This window comes from Ixodes scapularis, unplaced genomic scaffold (genome assembly GCF_016920785.2).
Source record: "Ixodes scapularis isolate PalLabHiFi unplaced genomic scaffold, ASM1692078v2 PGA_scaffold1__304_contigs__length_218370807, whole genome shotgun sequence".
NCBI classification, from domain to species: domain Eukaryota; kingdom Metazoa; phylum Arthropoda; class Arachnida; order Ixodida; family Ixodidae; genus Ixodes; species Ixodes scapularis.
In genome coordinates this window covers 195,183,362-195,200,925 of record NW_024609846.1, presented here as the reverse complement: position 1 = coordinate 195,200,925, position 17,564 = coordinate 195,183,362, and the positions used below count along the sequence as shown (strand labels likewise).

Below are 17,564 nucleotides of genomic sequence, written 5' to 3'. Positions count from 1 at the left end.
AACTGTCAGCAAGAGCCACGTAAATACCTGTTCACATTCGGAGCGGACGCGCGCGTTTGATGAAGTGCTGTATTCGCGCTGTTGGTAAGCGCTTCGGGACCGATCTTTTACTATTGCAACTCGATACTGACGCGACACTCGGCAAAGAAAGGTTGGACCGGTATTGCACGTATACCCTCCGGGCGGCCACTCTGGCGCCACCGTCGCTTGCGCTCCCCAGCGCCGCCCGTGGTCGACCTAAGAACGATTGGTATGTTCCCATCTGAAAATGGCGGCTCGCACGTGCGATCCGACGGTGCTCTTTTGCGGCTTCAGAAGGATTGACGAGATCGCAGAATATTTCAAAGAAAAGTCACTGAAGTTAGGGGAGCAACTTTATGCGGGCCGTCACGTGTTTGGCGTGAAAGAAGAAGTCCTTCATTCCACAGCTCCCAGCGAAGTTGTAGGGAAATGCCTTGCGCAGATGAAGTCTGCTGTTTACAACGTCCGGCTTCAGGTGAGCGTGCCACCCGGTTCGGTTTCGCGTACCCCCCCCCCCCCCCCCTCCACTCCTCATTTGTTGTTGTTCTGATTTCTCGCTTCAACCGTGCATAACACACATTTTTTTTTTTTTTTTTTTTTTTGCTACGGCAGCTTTTAGCGCACCCGAGACTCATCGTGGGCGCGAGCTGCACCTGCAAGGCTGGCGTGCGTGGGTGGTGCAAACATGGAGCAGTGTGTCTCTGCCGTCACATTGCATATCTTTGCAGTTGTGTCTCTGTCGTCACATTGCATCTCGCCTTGTACGACGAAGGGAAGATCGTGGGGATGTAAGCGGGGTGCTGAGCGATGGAGCTTTTTTTGTTTCCTACGAAGTGGCAGCTGCAAATCCTGGCCTGCCCATTCGCGGGTTCCCAGGAGTCTCCGTCTCCGCTGTACACAAAAATGCAGTGTCTAACTGTGCCAGCGAGAAACAATTCTGTATCATGGAGAGCAAACAAAAACCGAGAAGCGACAAAAAAAAAAAAAAGGTTTCCTTACGTTGCGCGCCGCACCGCTGCAACCCATTTCCGTCGACGCTCTGCCTCGTACGGCTTTGCTGGAAAGCGGTAGAACTCTACCACTGGGAGCTTCCCAGCTGTGTTTCCGTAGCTGTTGTGGCAGTCTAAAGCGCGAAACACATGTACGACGAAACCGTCCGATCCGACGTCCGCGCGGTCGGAGGCGAGGGTTTTTAACGCTCTTCGATGCTACGAAAACCCTCTCCCCCCAAGGTCATTCCGGCAGTCCGCACGTCGGATCGGAAGGTTTCGTCGTACATGTGTTTCGCGCTGTAAACACAGCAATAAACAGAAGTGCGCTTTTTCGACTGCGTTGTTGCGGACGACATAACGAAAGCAGCCGGGTACGCCTGCACTTTACGCCTGGCAAGCCTAACGCGAAAGCAGTCGGGAAGGGCGGTAACCGCGGTAACATACCAATAGTTTTTATTTCGTCGGACAGATGGCGCCACGGGTTTTTTCAAAACACCAGCGCCCGGAGCGTATACCTCCCACGAACTGTTACAGCTTGACAGTGACGTGCAGCCTGTCGGAATAAAAATGGCATACCAATAACAAAGTGTACATACCGTGCTACGAAGGTAATCCATACAGCGTTTATTTCAGCTCTATATCACACAAAACAAGGAGAGGATCGACGAGGGTCCCTTTTCGACGAGTGTTCGTCAACACTGCCTAGGAAAACAAGGGGAAGAGATTGACCTCACCTCTTAACCTAAAATTGAGGTCAGCGATCAAACTATAATACGGAAGGGTCCACAAGGGTAGCGCGGGCATATTCCATTCAGTACGCCAGCCGGTTGTAGGCAGACGGTCTTGCGACGAAGCAACGCTGCGCCGAGTCGGAGTGCCTGCTAGGCCTATATTCTGAGAGTTTCGTCGGAGCGGGATTCGCGGCTGTTGTCGCTCTTCTCGGGTGTTTGTGGATCCAGCGTTCTTGTTCGTCGTGGTTTGTTTTAAGTACATTTCTTTCTTGCTGCTTGAAGTCGGCACGCGCGAGATGAACACGTAAAAAAATAAACGTTCAGTCAGTCAGAGTTTTGAGAGGAAGGAAACCAAAGGAACCGTTCTGAACTTGGCCCTGCCCTACTGCGCACGCGCAGTAGTTGCTTCGTTTACCACACGATAGATGGCGCTTGGCTCTCAGCATTATCAAATTTGGCAATTTTCGCCACACATCTCTAATTATGCTACAAAATGTGGATCTGAATATTATTTAACAAAACTTTTAGGAAACATTCGCCGGCTATTTATTGTTTACGATCGCGGTGCTGGTGAGGTAGGCTCTTACCCAATAGGCGATGTGGATTCGGCTGACGTGCACCGATTTTGCGTATGCATCGTAGTGAAAAGGCAGAGCTTTCGAAGGAAAGAAGTCGCAAAAGAGTCCAGTTTTCTTTTAAAAGTTCTATAGCAAATAATTTTTTTTGGCTCCCTAGTCTTGTGTTTTTGTGTTCCTTTTCACACCTTTTACGACGTGCGGTGGATGAAATTCGATTTTAAAATCATTTCATGGTCCCTTTAAGAGCGCAGCTTTTAGGCGCCCCTTCCTGCATATAGCGGCGTTGCCGTCGGCGTACCCACTATATGCTAGAACGGGCACCTAAGTGTCCCACAATGGAACACTGCGTGCGTGTCGTTATGGAACGTGACAGACCTATACACAGTCTTGTACACGTTACTAAAAAAAAGTAATCGATTACAATTACTATTACTCTTGGCTAAAAAGTATTTGATTAGATTACTTGATTACTTGACGGCAAAAGTAATTGGATATTACTTAAAGAAGTAATCGTTACTTCTCCGATTACTTTATTGTGTGAAGACACATCTTTAGCGCTCATAACAATGAACTACTTCCAACCTATATTTCACATTTGCACAAGTATTGAAGAAGAAAAACTGGCTCCCTCTTAGTGGTCGTTGCACCTTCACAATGCGGACACAAGCATAGAATTCGTTTGAAGACGTTTAATGATTTGGGCGTTCGCCAGTGTGTGTGTGTGGGGGGGGGGGGGGGGGGGGGGGGGGGGAGCGGAGGGGGCTCGAGATCTTGTTAAGCTTGAGCAAGGGTTGTCGCTCAAAGTTTGCGTCGCTCATTTTATTATTCACATGTGGATGAGCTCGCATGTTATACAAAAGAGCAGCAGCTCCAGGATTTGAAACGGATCACGTGTAGTAACGTAGGGGAAATGGGGAAATATTTCAGCTGCCTTAGTTATATTTTGACTCCGCTTTAGACATTCTTCGGTTCTTGTTCTCCTACGGGCTGCGAGTAGGTACCTTAAAGGCCGGCCCGCAAGCAGAGAGAAGGAACCCGACCCTCACTTTCCGTCTCGCCACTGTGAAAGGAGGAAATCGCCTCCCGTTCTCTCCTCGCCAGTTTCCGATTTTTTTTTTTTTTTTTTTGCCAACTGTCTGTTTGCTTTTTTTGTTGTTGTTTTTTTGACAAGTTTGGGGTGGAGGAAATGAAAGCTTCGAGGATTTGAAAAGATTATCCAGAAGCCAGCCGGCACACCTGCGACAAGGAGCTGAACCAACCGAGTAGCTGTTTTGAGCGAGCTTGGCACTTGCTCTTCCCAACGAGTTGCATTGGCTCTTTTTTAGCATTGGTTTGGAGGACGATTCTTGCTGTTGAGAGAGCACAAATACCTTGTTCTGCTCAAAGAAGTAGTCATTGAGGTATCAGTTTTAATATAAATATCTGATTTGGCATCTTCCGTTGTTTAGGCGGATTCATGCCGACAACGGGAGGTACGAGCGGCGTTTTCTGTATATCAGGGATGGCGCTCCATAGACCAGTGGTTCTGAATCATTATGGTTCGTAAACTAGCAGAGATGACGGAGGATCCCATCCGTAGTGAGTCGAGCACTTTTCGGTGCAGAGCGTTTTGCTGTAGGGAATTTCGGTGCGGACTTTTTGATGCACAGACATTTCAGTGTATGGACTTTTAGCTGCAAAGACTTTTCGGTTTAGGAATTGTTTGTGCGCGGATATTTCGGTGCACGGACATTTTGATGCATGGACATTTGACGCTATGGTTTGCTCGCCGGTATCTCTTCCAACGTACGCAGACACGCTTCACATCGTGTTTGCGCGTTGAGTTGATGGAGATAGTCTCCTCTATAAGGTTTTGGCTTTATTATTGGTCCTGCGTGTAGGAAAGGACCCAAACAGCAAAACGTTTGAAGTTGTTTGTGTATCCAGAACAATTTTTAATATCTTCAAATGCACCTCCTCCGCGTAATCGCATAGCTCCGATTGTTAATAATAAATTGTGATGACCTCGCACGACAACAAAACAATGTGATTATCACTTGTAACTCATTAGGGAATAAAGTAAGCATGTGCGGGTACAAAATAAGTGTAATCAAATCAAATATTGATTTGAATCAAGTAAACAAGCCGAATTTGGTGAATGCTAAATCTATTTTAGTTGGTATCAAATGTTTGCTTATTCTCGTACGAAAAAAAAAAAAAAGAAACAGTGCTCACAGATCATACACAGCGTATGATCTGTGGTCAACGTCTCCTTCCATGCCGTAATGATGTCGCCGGACGTAAAGAACTGCCTTACAATTGTGTTTATACAGGGCGACTTTTTTTAACGACTAGACATTTTTCTAAAAAAGACGTCAGAGTTACGCAATTGCGGTTTGTGCCTGATCTGTAGTCATCAAAAACACCAAATCAATCATTTTTAAGGAGATGTAGTGCACGTGAAGGGGTTCACGACGTCCTAAAGAGCCTAATTTGGACGCGAATCGTGTTACCGCAATCTTTTCGGCCGTCGCACTCCTCGCCACTTCTACAGTGGCGTTGTCTCAGCGATGCCCATGATTTGTCGCTTTGGCTTCATGGCGTTAGGCTGTGCCACCCGGAGATGGAGCCCACATAAAATCAGAACTATATTTTCGCGCCCAAATTAGGAGGACGCCGTATCAGGACGCCGTGTAATAGTGTACGCGCGTTACATCTTTTTAAGAATGGACGATTAGGTGACTTGCGATTATGACCAACAACTTTCTGAATACACGATGCCGTTTTCTTTTCTAATTAAAAGGTTAATTAGCGAATTTTAGGCAATCGATCGGTTTTAGTTGCGTTCTTTCTTGAACCTATTCCTCGCCTGGCGTATAGCTCACCTACACAAACTGCAATGGCGCTAATTTTCACTGGACAATTCGGTGGCTTTCGATTATGCCCAACAACTTTATAAATCAACTATCCCGTTCTTTTTTTATAATCAAAAAGTTCATTAACAAATGTTAGGTAATCAGTCGGTTTTTGTTGCGTTCTTTCTTGAACCCAATCTTCGCGTGGCCTGTAGCTCACATCCACAAAACGATAATTTGCACGTTGTTTCTATTATCTAGCAGGTGAAAAACAAAGCAAAAAAACAACCAACGCTGTATATAAAACAGAGGGCAGTTCTTTTCTGATATAAATAAAGCGTGGGTCACGCGTCTTGCATGCATCTCTTTTTTCTTTCGGCCTATAAAAACAAATTCCGGGACATTCGAAATTGAGTTTATGATGGGGCGGGCGCTTTATCACGGGGTATTTTGTCATGTTTCATAAGCTTTATCACTAGACAGAAGGAAGCCACGCGAGCCGTATCACGTTGCAAACAGCTAATTCGGGTGTTTCTCAATGAGGTCTAGAACTTCCCAATTGACATGTCGGTTCTTAATACATTTTGAAAAGCTTGTTACTTAGTCCTAAACATTTAATGTATTACGCACAATTAAAAATACTGCAACTCTCGCAAGACGTTTGCGCAAAAAATAAAGTTGGTTTCATTGGCGTAAAGTGGCTGCGCTCTAATTTCGCGTTACAGAGGTTTGTAAGCGTCTTTCATTTTTATGCTTGGTCTTTAAAGATTCGTGAAAAGCATTCGCGACCTTATCTGTCAAGCCGCGTACGCGGACAGCGCGGCCTCCTCGGCAAGTTGTTCCCTCATCGAAGACGACAATGAATAAAAGATACGATCAAAATCTTAATGCCTGAAGAAAGCGCAAGTTTAAAATAATTCTAAGAGTGTCAGTTGATTTTATTTCTACTATACTCAAATTTCAACACTCGTCGCAGGCAGCATGAAAGGAAGCACTGCACTCTTGGCGCAAACCAGTGCCCAGTCAACGGTCCTACACTCAAACACGCATCACCACCCGACCTGTTTGAAAAATAAATGATTTTCGGTACTTTTGGTAGAAAAGGCGAATTTTCTACTGAGCGTGATATTTTGTGGACCCAAAAGTCCTGTAGCCGAGATCGGTAATTCATAGCTTCAGGAAGGCGAAGAATGACGGATGCATTATTCCCCGCGGAAGTACTGTTTTGACGTTGAATTTCACATAAAATTGTATTTGCACAAATTGGTGGCACGATAAGGAACTTGCTTGATTACTTTTCTTTTAGAGACAACATAACCGGGCATAATCTACAGATATTGCAGAATTTATTTTAATTGGCGTACAGCGCGAAAGACAAGAATGGACATAAAGAACACAATAGAGCTCTGCATTTCTACTGCATTTCTTTCTGTACTTGTGGACAGTTAGTCCGCATGACTATATTCATGAATTGCCAAATCGTTTAAGCCTACCCCTTTTTATAGTTTTTTTCATAGATTAATTAGGAATTGTGGCGAATCGCGGATGGGTTCGGGTAAAGATCTCGCACGTGTTCAAGGACACATTTCGGCATGATTTCCCGCTTGGTGACGACGTTGAGCTGGGCCGCTGTTCCGCTTCTTTTCTAAGTAGGCGGAGAACGCCAGACGCCTAAATTACACAAGAAGCCCCATAACTTGCGGTAGTACACCTTCTTAACTCCTGGGCTTTTTTGGAGATGGTCGCTGGCCTTCGCCAACCCTGACAGCCCCGAACAATTATGATGCAAGGGCTGCAGAGGCTATCTGGGGCATTCCATTTCTTAATCAGCGAACAAATGGGAACAGAAGAGAATGAAAACTTCGTAATACCTGCTGTCTTTTAATAAATGGCATAATATGCTGCTATTGCTAGTTGCACTATTTTACGCGAAAAAAATTGTGATTTTGCGTTTAAATTTCCGTGTTTCCCGTTCTCTTTGCTGACACGCAAGATATTTGTCGGCTGTCGAGTTTTCAGTTACATTTGTTGACAGAAACTAAATGCACGTTTGGCCACGAAGAAATTTTTCTCAAAGGCTGAAGATATATGAAATATACCATAAACCGTTTAAATTTTTATGGAAGTTCGGTTTTACTCTTCTTAGTAGCTTCAACGAGGCGGCCGTCACTCTAGAAAACACCTGTAGTACGAACTTATATATTATGCCCCCGAAATGGTCAGACTGTGTCCCTTTGACTGCAATATCTTTGACTTGTAATTACTCATGATTATTACTTTGTACAAAAAACAGAAAACAAAAACACAATAGTGATACAATCACTCTTCAGTGTGCCGTTGTTAGAACGACCAATTTTCAACTCTCTGGGTAAGGCTCAAAGTTTAGATAAAAATACCCATCTTTTTTCCTTCTGGTGTGATGTTCAAGTTCCGTTCACTCGAGATAAATATGCGGTGTTGTAGCGTGTGTGGCCGCATGCGGAAGTATCTGAATATAAAATAACTTGTTGTTGGGGTAGTTGGTGTTGGCAATCTGAGTGTGTTTTAGAGCTGCAGAAAAAGAGTAAAAAAAAAAGGAGAAAAACGAGCCAGCCCGAACCCTTCCGAGCTCATATCCAGCCTGCCTAACTAATCCCCGATGCTTGGGATTGAAGCAGAGGACCTAGAAGGGTTACAGAGATTTTGTCGGGGGGCCGGTAAGCCCATTAGCAGTCGTGCGAGAAGGCCGTAAAAAGCAAGGAGGAAAATGGAGGAGGAAAAAAAGAAAAGAGGGGGAATCTTCTGCCACGCTGAAGAAAATTTTGAGCGCCCGCCTTTAAGCAGGATTTTTTAATTTTTTTTAATTTCTGTGTGTGTGTGCGTGAGGGGGCTAGTTTGAACGAAGGACTCACAAAGCTACATTCTGCTTCCTCAAACTTCGCCCTGAATGGCCTTTGTCACGCACCGTGGCTTCCCTGCGGGCTTCCCACTCCCAGTCCCCAGCTCGAAAAATAAAAAAAAACGGACATTCCACAGAAACTGTACATAGAAAAAGATTGACCTCGTTTCCTACAGCTCCGCAAAAATCTTTCTTTTTTTCCGTTCGAAAAAAAAAAAAGCAAATTTCATTTTTGTCATTTCATAAAAAAAGGCGTGTGCCGGGGGGGGGGGGGGGGGGGGGGGGAGGGGGAGGGGGGGTCCCGTGGACAAATTGTAACGGTTACAAGTAATTTTATTACTTCAAAAAGTAATCAGATTACTCTTGTGATTACTGCCTAATAAAAGTAATAAACTGATTACAAAATTACTCCAAAAAGTAATCGATTACAAGTAATTTGATTACTTGTGATGCGTACGGTACAAGTCTGCCTATACACCAATTCAACTTATCCGTTAGATTTAGCGGAGAAACTGAATTGGTGTATAGGTCTGTGACGTTCCATAATGCTCTACGGCTTCACAAAACGCGGATTCTAGTCTCTCACCCCCCCCCCCCCCCCTATCAAACGGGGCCCCCACCAACACCACCTAGAGCATGCAAAGGCCGCAGCGCTCGGAGCTGTGACGTCACAGATTCACGACGAGTTGGCCGACCTTAGAGGAAGGCTTCTCCGCATCACATGCTCTCTTTATATATATATATATATATGTGTGTGTTTTCCCGAGGACGCCAAGCGGCGCATGCTCCGGCCTTCTTTTGTTTTGGTTGTTTTGTCTTTAGCTTTCTCCGAGCCCAGGGTTCTCCCGGGGCAGTTGCGCAATGGACAATTTTTGGCCCCTTTGCGCACGGCGGCTTGCACAAGTCTTGCGGCGAGAGTGCGCGAACTGCTCTAACCGTCTCTTTTGTCTGGTAACAGGAAAAAAGCTCACAGGACAAAAGCTCACCGGACAAAAGCTCACCCGTTTTTTTGCAGACCCGGACAAAAGCTCACCTCTTTTTTTTCGCAACCCGGGCGAAACAAGGGCTTGGATAACGTGCGGACGCGATGGACATTGCACCATTTTTAGGAGAAGTGGTACCCCATTCCATGCAAAGGTGTCGACAGATAAGCCATAACAGGCAGAGAAGCAACCTTTGGGACCAAAATTAAGATAACCAAAACTGAGTGGAGATGACTAAGATCAAGCTTGCTTGACTCAACTTTCAAGGTATGTCGGAGCACCCTTGTGTATCGCCCAAGAAACTTCGCGAACCGGAGTTTTTGAACCCGAAAAGGTGCACCGAGATCTACCAAGACTGCTGGAGCTAGTAGCAAAATGCATTTGCTTCTAACCAATCGATAAATAAACTTGTTTCTACTCTAATCAACAAACCGTACGCCTGTCAGATTAAATGTATCGTTGCATTTTAGTGCCGCAGGCAAGAACCTAAGTTGTCCGCACTCGTCTTAAGACCAACATTAAATTTTCTTCTGGTGAGCTTTTGTCCGGGTCTGTGAAAAAATGGGTGAGCTTTTGTCCGGTAAGCTTTTGTCCGGTGAGCTTCTGTCCGGTGAGCTTTTGTCCGGTGAGCTTTTGTCCGGGATTCCTTTTGTCTTTCGTGTTTGGTGTGCAGGGCGGTTAACACGTGGTCAGGTGCGTACCAACTTGTTTTTGAGTGATTCCGAGTCAAGAGGTCTAACGAGTCAAAAGATCCATCGTTGGACCTTCTGACTCGTTGGACCTTTTGACTCGTGGACCTCCTGACTCATCGTGGATCTTTTGACTCGTTGGATCGCTTGACTCGTTGGACCTCTTGACCCACATTAGGTCTCTTGACTCGTGTTTGGCGAGTCAAAAGATCCAACTAGTCGAAAGATCCAGTATTGAACTTTTTGACTCGTTTGACCTCTTGACTCCCTGTCCGATCACCGGGAAAAAGGGGGGGGGGGGGGGGGGGAGGCTTAAAAGAAGAGCAGGAAAAGAAAGAAAAGCAAAACTACGATGAATGACGGCTTTCGGTTAACAAGGAGGGGCGTGACGGTCACTGCACTGCAGCGGGGTGGGATCCCGCGACTAATAACAAAGCAACAAAAAAGAGAGAGTTGAGAGAAGAGGATACAGTGGCTTTGGGGACGAGACGTTTTAGGATCTTGATTGGCTGGCTGTGTCACGGCCTTGTGTGTTTTCCATTTCAATCGGCTGGTGACCAACGCCATCTCTTCGTGCGGTATGCTTAACTATCGCAGGAATTTCGCGAGAGTTGTGCACGCTGCACGGTCTCGGGGACGCAGGTTTCTTTTTATTTTTTTCAAATTTAAAAATCAACGAACAGTTAATCGGTGACTGAATTACAAGGCACGTATAGACCAACACGCGGTGCTGACGTCCCGCCCCAACGGTGGTGCTGCTATTGGCCTTGCGCATGCGCAGACGGTCCACTTGACTCGCTCCCAGCGCACGTGCAGTGCCCACACCTCGTGGGGAAACTGCGCCTTTCCCCACACATCGTGAGGGCTTGTATGGAAACAGCGCGTAGGTCTATACGCAGCATGAGCTCAACTGGGAGGAAGGGCTGTGTGGATCATTTGGACAGAGTAATGTTTGGCAGTCGTCCAGGGGGTCAAAATCTTCCAGTATATTGCCGGCCAGTGCAGCATGACTGCTGACTGGCCCCACGCTGTACGGAGAACCAGCATCGTCGTGCGTTCGTGTAACCGCTACTGCGTGGTGCACTTAAAGACTCCAGGCAAAACTCGGTTTCGCCTAAGGATGGACCGATGCCTATGCTAGAAGCCGAGGGCATCAAGGGCCATCTTGCTCCGCGCGACGCCGTGAACACCTTTGTGTTCGAGTCATTTCAGAGTTGTAGAAAGACCCTAGTGCCCCTTGTCTTGCTGTGCATGCACCCGTTTCACTGGCTCGTGTCAAGATTGAGCAGCATTAATAAAAAACCATGCACACTTTTATTCGTCTTTCGATGTATCGCAATAGTACGTATATATATATATATATATATATATTTTTTTTTTTTTGGGGGGGGGGTTATAAACATGAAAGTTATATATTACTTCTCCTTTTAGTCTACGGCACCTAGTCAATTTTGTCCGAGCAAACTGAAATATTTTATTCGCACATAACAAAGCCGAAAAAAATACAAAAAAACATCGTACCTTCCACATTTTTGCGACATATTTGGAACCTTGCATCAAATGATCCATTACAGCAACCGCTTATCGAACGCTAATTTAAATTTTGATATGATTTATATCGAACCTGAAAGTTTATTAGAAAAGAAAAGTTTACCATGATATCAAACAGCCTTTAAGAAAAAATATATTTTAAATTATTTTTCGTCATATTGACATCCCAGTGGCCAAGTTCGATACCTTAGATGCACGAAAAGGATCGGTGAATTATCGGGAGTTCCTTTCTTCGAATTGGCCATCTAAGAAGACTTGAAACGATTTTTCTACCTTTGCTAAATACTACTTAGAATCACTCTCTTACGTTAATAACTGAATAAACTTGCCTTAGTTATTCTTTCTAGCCAATGGTAGTCGCCAGGAAAATTCGAGAAATATGAGCGTCGTTCATCCCCTCAACTCGGAGCCAGAACAAGCAGCCACGTGGTCTGGTGCCTATCCTATACCTTCAACGTTGATCATACCCACGTGCTGGGGTTCACAAAGTAGAAAACGCGTGCTGAGCTCCGGGCATTGTTAGAGTTCAGCTATCCTCATCACCGCAGTGGTTGGACACGAGCCACTACCCGAGTGTCCGCCGAGGCATTCATTGTTACGAGCTGAAGTCGAGTGCTCACGCAGTTCTCGTGTCCAATCCATGCATGAGCCGCGCTCGACTGTCGTCAGTCGGGTGATTTCGATTCCACAATCCCGTCATCCAGCTTCGCAACAGCAACACTGAAAGAAAAAGTCCCCTTTTATCTTCGCAATTGCACAATATCACCACGAGAAAGGAGTTTCTGAATCAGTGGCGGTATGTGCGAGTATACTTGTGCAGGCTGGGACCAGTACGAACCGGTAAGGTCATGAACGTTCCATCCTGATAACGTTTCATGACCTTTTTAAATGAGCCGTGAAATAATTTTAATGATCAAAGAATCGGGTGCGTGTCACTTTCGTTTCCCTTACCTTACCACAAGCAAAAAATAAAAGAAAAAAAGACACGCCCTGAGTTTTCTAAATGTCGCGAGTGTCTGGAGAAATCACGAAGAGGGAAAGGGTAGCATTTTCCGGGTGTAGGCCCGTTTGTCATGTGCGCATTCGTCATAGGCCAACTGGTAATAGGCCCGTTCGTCACAGCGGAACATTCGTCATAAGAGAATTTGTCCCTAGGAACGTTTGTCACTGTGCGAACCGGATATTTGAATTTGCCCAACATACATTCACCTGGCTGTGCATGCAATAAAGATTAGTACGGTATATTTAATTTTACTAAAAAGAGGGAACATCCAAACAAGTCATCGCTGTACTTAGAAAATAACAGATTTATTAAGCGAAATAAATAAAAAATTAAAAGCGATACCCCGAGCTGCCACCCTTAGGGTTTCTAGACGATTGCGACCATTGCAGCGGCTCACAATGATTTGAAGACGCCGGTTGCTGTCGTCGTGCTTCTTGGACACCCTCGAAGATGTCGTGCCGCCCTCTGCTTGAGCCACCTTCATCTCTGTTAAGGATAAAAAGAAAAAAATAACACACACTCGTGGAGAAAGCTTTTTGAGTGGGCACCGTACTGACGTTTTGAGCCACAAATGCAAAAATGTGTTACAGAAAACGTCCAAGTTCTCAGAGGATTAGGTCAGTTCTTACGTGCAGTCCCCGGAGCCACGCTTCGATGCTGTTGTTCGTCCTTGTTGGCCTTTCTGCTAGTGTTGATTCTCTGACTGACCAAACCAGAGGAGGGGAGGTGGCCGACGACAAGCCGTTTCGACGGGGTCTCCCGATATACACGTCCTCGAAGTAGTCCGCCACGAGTGAGGCATCGGTGGGGAAAACCTCGAGAAGTTCTTTGAAGGCCTCGGGAATATCGGCGATTGGCAAGAAGGCCAATGCTAGATGCATTCCCATTTGAAAATCAACAAGAAATAAAGTAACGAATTGGCTTACCTGAGGACAACAATAAGACAAATAGAATGCCGCATACCAGAACAGCAAACTCTTCATCTGAATTGTAGCGACTCTGGTGACCACAGGAGCACACATTCCTATACACCGACTGGGATAAGTGAAAAAAGCATCCCTGTATCGCTGATGGCCGCTATCTTGAAGTCCGTGTAATCCACCTCAAGGCAGTTGGCCCCCCATGTGACCCAGAACGACGTCGAAAAACCTTAAAACGAACGAACATTTTGAAGTGTTTGAACACATATCCAATGATAGGACCACCGAGCGTTTCGTTTTTTTACGTTTATCAGAGCGCTTGAATGCTCACCTTTTGTAGGTAGCTTCATATCTGTGGGGAAGAAAGCCGTAAACCACTGGCTTTACCACGCCGTTGACTGTGGCATGCTCCGTGTACAGTTAGTATAACTGTACCGGGGTCACTTTAAACGTCCCGTCCGCGAACCACGTAGTCGCCTGAGCCAGACAGCTCAAGTTGCGCTCGGTAGCAAAGATCTGGATTCTTTCGCCGTCGCCCTCTCCGCTATCGTGGAGGAGAAAGGAGTCTCCTTTGGCAGTGGTCTGCATGAAGGTAAAACAGTCATTATTATCATAATATGTAGCGCACTGTGATTTTTCGCTGCAATACACTTTACTTTGAACTCTGTGGGCATTCGATCGTTATGTCGGCTCTGCAAGATGATACGCTGTACTCGAAATTCGCCCGCTGCCTTTGCTTGCGGATGGTGCGCCGAAGTGTTGGCGGTGCGAGAATCTGCAAAGCAGTGTCGTCACTGACACAGGCAACCGCAGCCAGAAGTATTTGGTGTGGCGCTAGACGGCCTTCCACTGGAATAAAGGATATTAGTGACCTTGTTTTGGGAATATAAGATCAGGAACAGATTTTGGTACATACCAGCTTTTTCCTTCATCTGATGACGACCCCAAGCATGTTTATCTTGGTGTTGTCAAATGCATGCGTATGGTCTCCTGAATAAGAGATTACACGAGTCTTGGCGTGATTGGTGACTATTTTTTTGTTTTACAAACTCCTCTTCGCCGGCAGGCCCAATACAGCGTAGTTTCGTAAACCCTAATGCAAGTGTAGGAATGTCCTTCGTGAAGAGGCATATCGCCACCTCTCTTAGTAGTAACTACCTCCAGTAAGAAATTGAGAGTGATATTTTTATAATCGGAGGGCAACCGGCATAATAAGCCCTAAAACGGGACACACACAAAAAAAACAAAAAAAAAGAATCGCGTTTGGTGGGCTTTTTTCTATTGTGAACTTCATGTTCTCGAAGTTCTTTTGTAAGAAAGGTGACCCCGATAAGACAACATGCAGGTTAAAGGCTGCATGCTGCCTTAACTTGGGGTCATTGGGACATGCTTTTGTTCCCCGTAGTCAACCTCACTGGCCTTGCACGGATTTAATTAAGTGGCCCCCTTTCGTAACTTTCCTAAGAAAACAATATAGAAAAAAAAAAAAACGTTTAACAATCTTGAAGTCATTGTGTGACGAACTGCCAGCGTGACGAATCACCCTATGACCAATGTTCCGCTGTGACGAACGGGCCTGTTACCAGTTGCCCTATGACGAATCGACATGTGACGAATGGGCCGTATCCCGCATTTTCCGTCCTGCAGCCACTTCTCCCGGCCAAGAAAACTACGCGCGTGACGTGAACTGCTTGAAAGTGTATTGAGTTAGCAAGCTCAGTAAGTGTCTGCTCGATTTGAGGCTAATTTTTTCAAATGTTTTGAAAACGTGAACACACGCGCCAAAAGCCTGATATTCTTGACTTTTATTACGCAAAGTTTTAGTGGCGCCATCTAGCCGAAGCCAAGAAAAGCGCGTCCTCCCAACTTCCCATAGCCAGCGACATGAAACTGGATGTCTTCAGGTGCCCCCTCGAGCCGGTTTTCCGGCCGCAAACCGGAAAACGGTGCGTAGTTTAGCGGCGCATCTAACATAAATCTGTTTCACCGTTTTATTATTATTTTATTTTTTTAACAAAAACTGAGGCATTTAGTCAAAAATTGTTTGTTGTTTTTTATTGTACAACGCCTCCCCGCGACGACGGGAGGAGTGATGAGGGAGATTCCGTGACCCCTTTGCAATATGAAGCGTCAGTTCCCGAGTAATTGTAGCTCTTGACCCAAAATGGATCTCGTGACTCGGCAGACAGGAGTCAAGAGATCCAACGCGTCAAAAGATCCATTATTGAACCTTCTGACTCGTTGGACCTTTTGACTCGTTGGACCTCTTGACTCGCCGTGGATCTTTTGACTCGTTGGATCTCTTGGCTCGTTGGACCTCTTGACCCACTTTGGATCTTTTGACTCGTGTCTGGCGAGTCAAAGGATTCAACGAGTCAAATGATCCATTATTGCACCTTTTGACTCGTTGGATCATCTGACTCGTTCGATCTGTTGACCAGAAGCGCGTTAAAGACCCCAGGCTAGCGGTTGTACTGCACTGGCTAAATTTCTCATCTACAGTTGGGAGACTCGTCGCCCGTTGAGGCAGACCAAGCTCTAGCCTGTATAAACATACAAACAACCCAATTTTTTTTAACTGCCTACTCGGATCCGCGACCTTGTGACAACGTGCGGCGGTGCGAGGGTAGACTTTTTGGTCACGCACACGAGAAATCAACAGAACCCTAGCCATAAACAGCTTCGCTGTAAAAAGATCGCCTTATACTATCTCTCCGGAAATAAGCTCAACGAGTTTTAGATACTGGATAGCTTGGTTTATCTACATCGCCACACAGATCATTTTTTCGCCTGCCTTTTTTGTTTAGATGTTGGCAATTCGTCTGTTGTCTGCTTGCTGGCCCCCTAATTATTCGTGACTCCAGGAAAATTGACGTCACCTAAAGACAAAGGTGACGCGCTTTGAAAGCAGGTCCTCTCGCCGCGGTTGTATGCTTGTTCTGCTTCGTCTTCGCGGACATTATTGCTTTACGGACAAAAAAAGTCACGGTTCAGCGACACCGCAACAAAATGAGGAGAGTCCCCTTCCCTAGCCGCGGAGAAATCGCGATGAGGAAAGGGGACTATTCCCCTTTCCTCCGGCAGCCGCTTGTGCCGGCCAAGAAATTATGCGCGTGACATGAACTGGGTGAAAGAGTTAGCACGCTCAGTAAGTATCTGCTCGATTTTAGGCTACATCTTTTTTTTAAATGTTGTCGTGAAAATGTGAACATACACGTCAAAAGCCTCATATTATTGACTTTTGTTGCGCAAAGGTTTAGTGGCGCCATTTACCGAAGCGAAGAAAAGCGCTCCCTCCCCACTTCCCAAAGCCAGCGACACAAAACCGGATGTCTCCAGGTGCACCTCACAGGCCAGTTTTCCGGCCGCAAACCGGAAAACGGTGCGGAGTTGAGCGGCGCGTCAAACTTAAATCCGTTTCACTTTTTTTTATTTTTTTTTAAACAAAAACTATGGCATTTATACTTCGTTTCAGCTTCCGTCCGAGCGCAGCGAAAGTTACGTGTGGGCGGAGCCAATCACACGCCGGCAATAGGTCACGTGATCTCGTTTGCACTTTTGTACCACTCCGCCGCGCCGCTGGTCGTCCGCGCCGCCCGCGCTCGCCGAGTATTTCGTCTGCTACGGGTGTATCAACGGTATCGTCTGCTACAAGTTCAAAAAGTGCCCTTTCACGTTCTGTCTGTCTATGCTGGAAAAAGCGATGAAGAAACTTCATCGTGACGTCGCCGGTGGGAGGAGCCTAATCTCAATCGGCGGCGAACTCAACTGGCAGGGAACTTCATCGCGGCGCGTTGATGACGTCGACGGAGAGTGGCGATTGAGTTGAAACTTCATCGGGATTTGTCCCCAAAATATGTCCCTAGAGGGAAATGCGCAACGCCGCATCGAAGGGTCTTGTAAAAGCAACATTTTTAACTTATGAAAATGTATAATGCGGTACAATCTAAATATAATTACCGGTGTCAAGTCTAGGTCGCATGAATCATGTCTTTCTACGTAAGTGAAACAATTTAGATGATCGCAATGCGTGAGCTGCATCGCGATCGTGATGAATCGTCATGGCCGACGGTGGACGTCGCTAAAGTGCTCGTGTGTCTGTACGAAGATTTGCCTCACTTTTGGAATTTTTGCTGTCAAGTCGGACTTTTTCACGTCGCGATTACCACTCGGCAGTCTGGTGGGGGACGTGAACCAAGTGTCCTCGCTGAACTCGAGGAGTAGGACAGAACCTTGGCCCATATGAGAAAGGTTCCTCGCTAAGACACGGAAGGCGGCGCATGATTTCGAGGGCGGACGCGCCTCGTCCGTCGCCACACGGCATCTCGGCTGCAGTGTCGGTAAGTAAGTGCATGGCATCTCAATGGGCGGTTTTAGCGTACCG

The 17,564-nt window shown here is 46.1% G+C and overlaps 1 protein-coding gene across 1 annotated transcript; it reads left to right on the top strand.

Moving 5' to 3' along the window:
* The first annotated feature begins 200 nt into the window (after positions 1 to 200).
* Positions 201 to 813, top strand: LOC120849916. Its single transcript, XM_040222214.2, has 2 exons — positions 201 to 496; positions 634 to 813. The coding sequence occupies exons 1-2, from the start codon at positions 269 to 271 to the stop codon at positions 811 to 813; spliced, it is 408 nt and encodes a 135-aa protein (XP_040078148.1). The 5' UTR covers positions 201 to 268.
* The last annotated feature ends 16,751 nt before the right edge of the window (positions 814 to 17,564 follow it).

What these genes read in the sequence shown, in the direction of transcription:
- LOC120849916 (XM_040222214.2), top strand. Translation starts at nt 269, where the DNA reads ATGGCGGCTCGCACGTGCGATCCGACGGTGCTCTTTTGCGGCTTCAGA. An exon ending in TTTACAACGTCCGGCTTCAG is followed by an intron (nt 497 to 633) that starts GTGAGCGTGCCA and finishes TTGCTACGGCAG; the next exon opens with CTTTTAGCGCACCCGAGACT.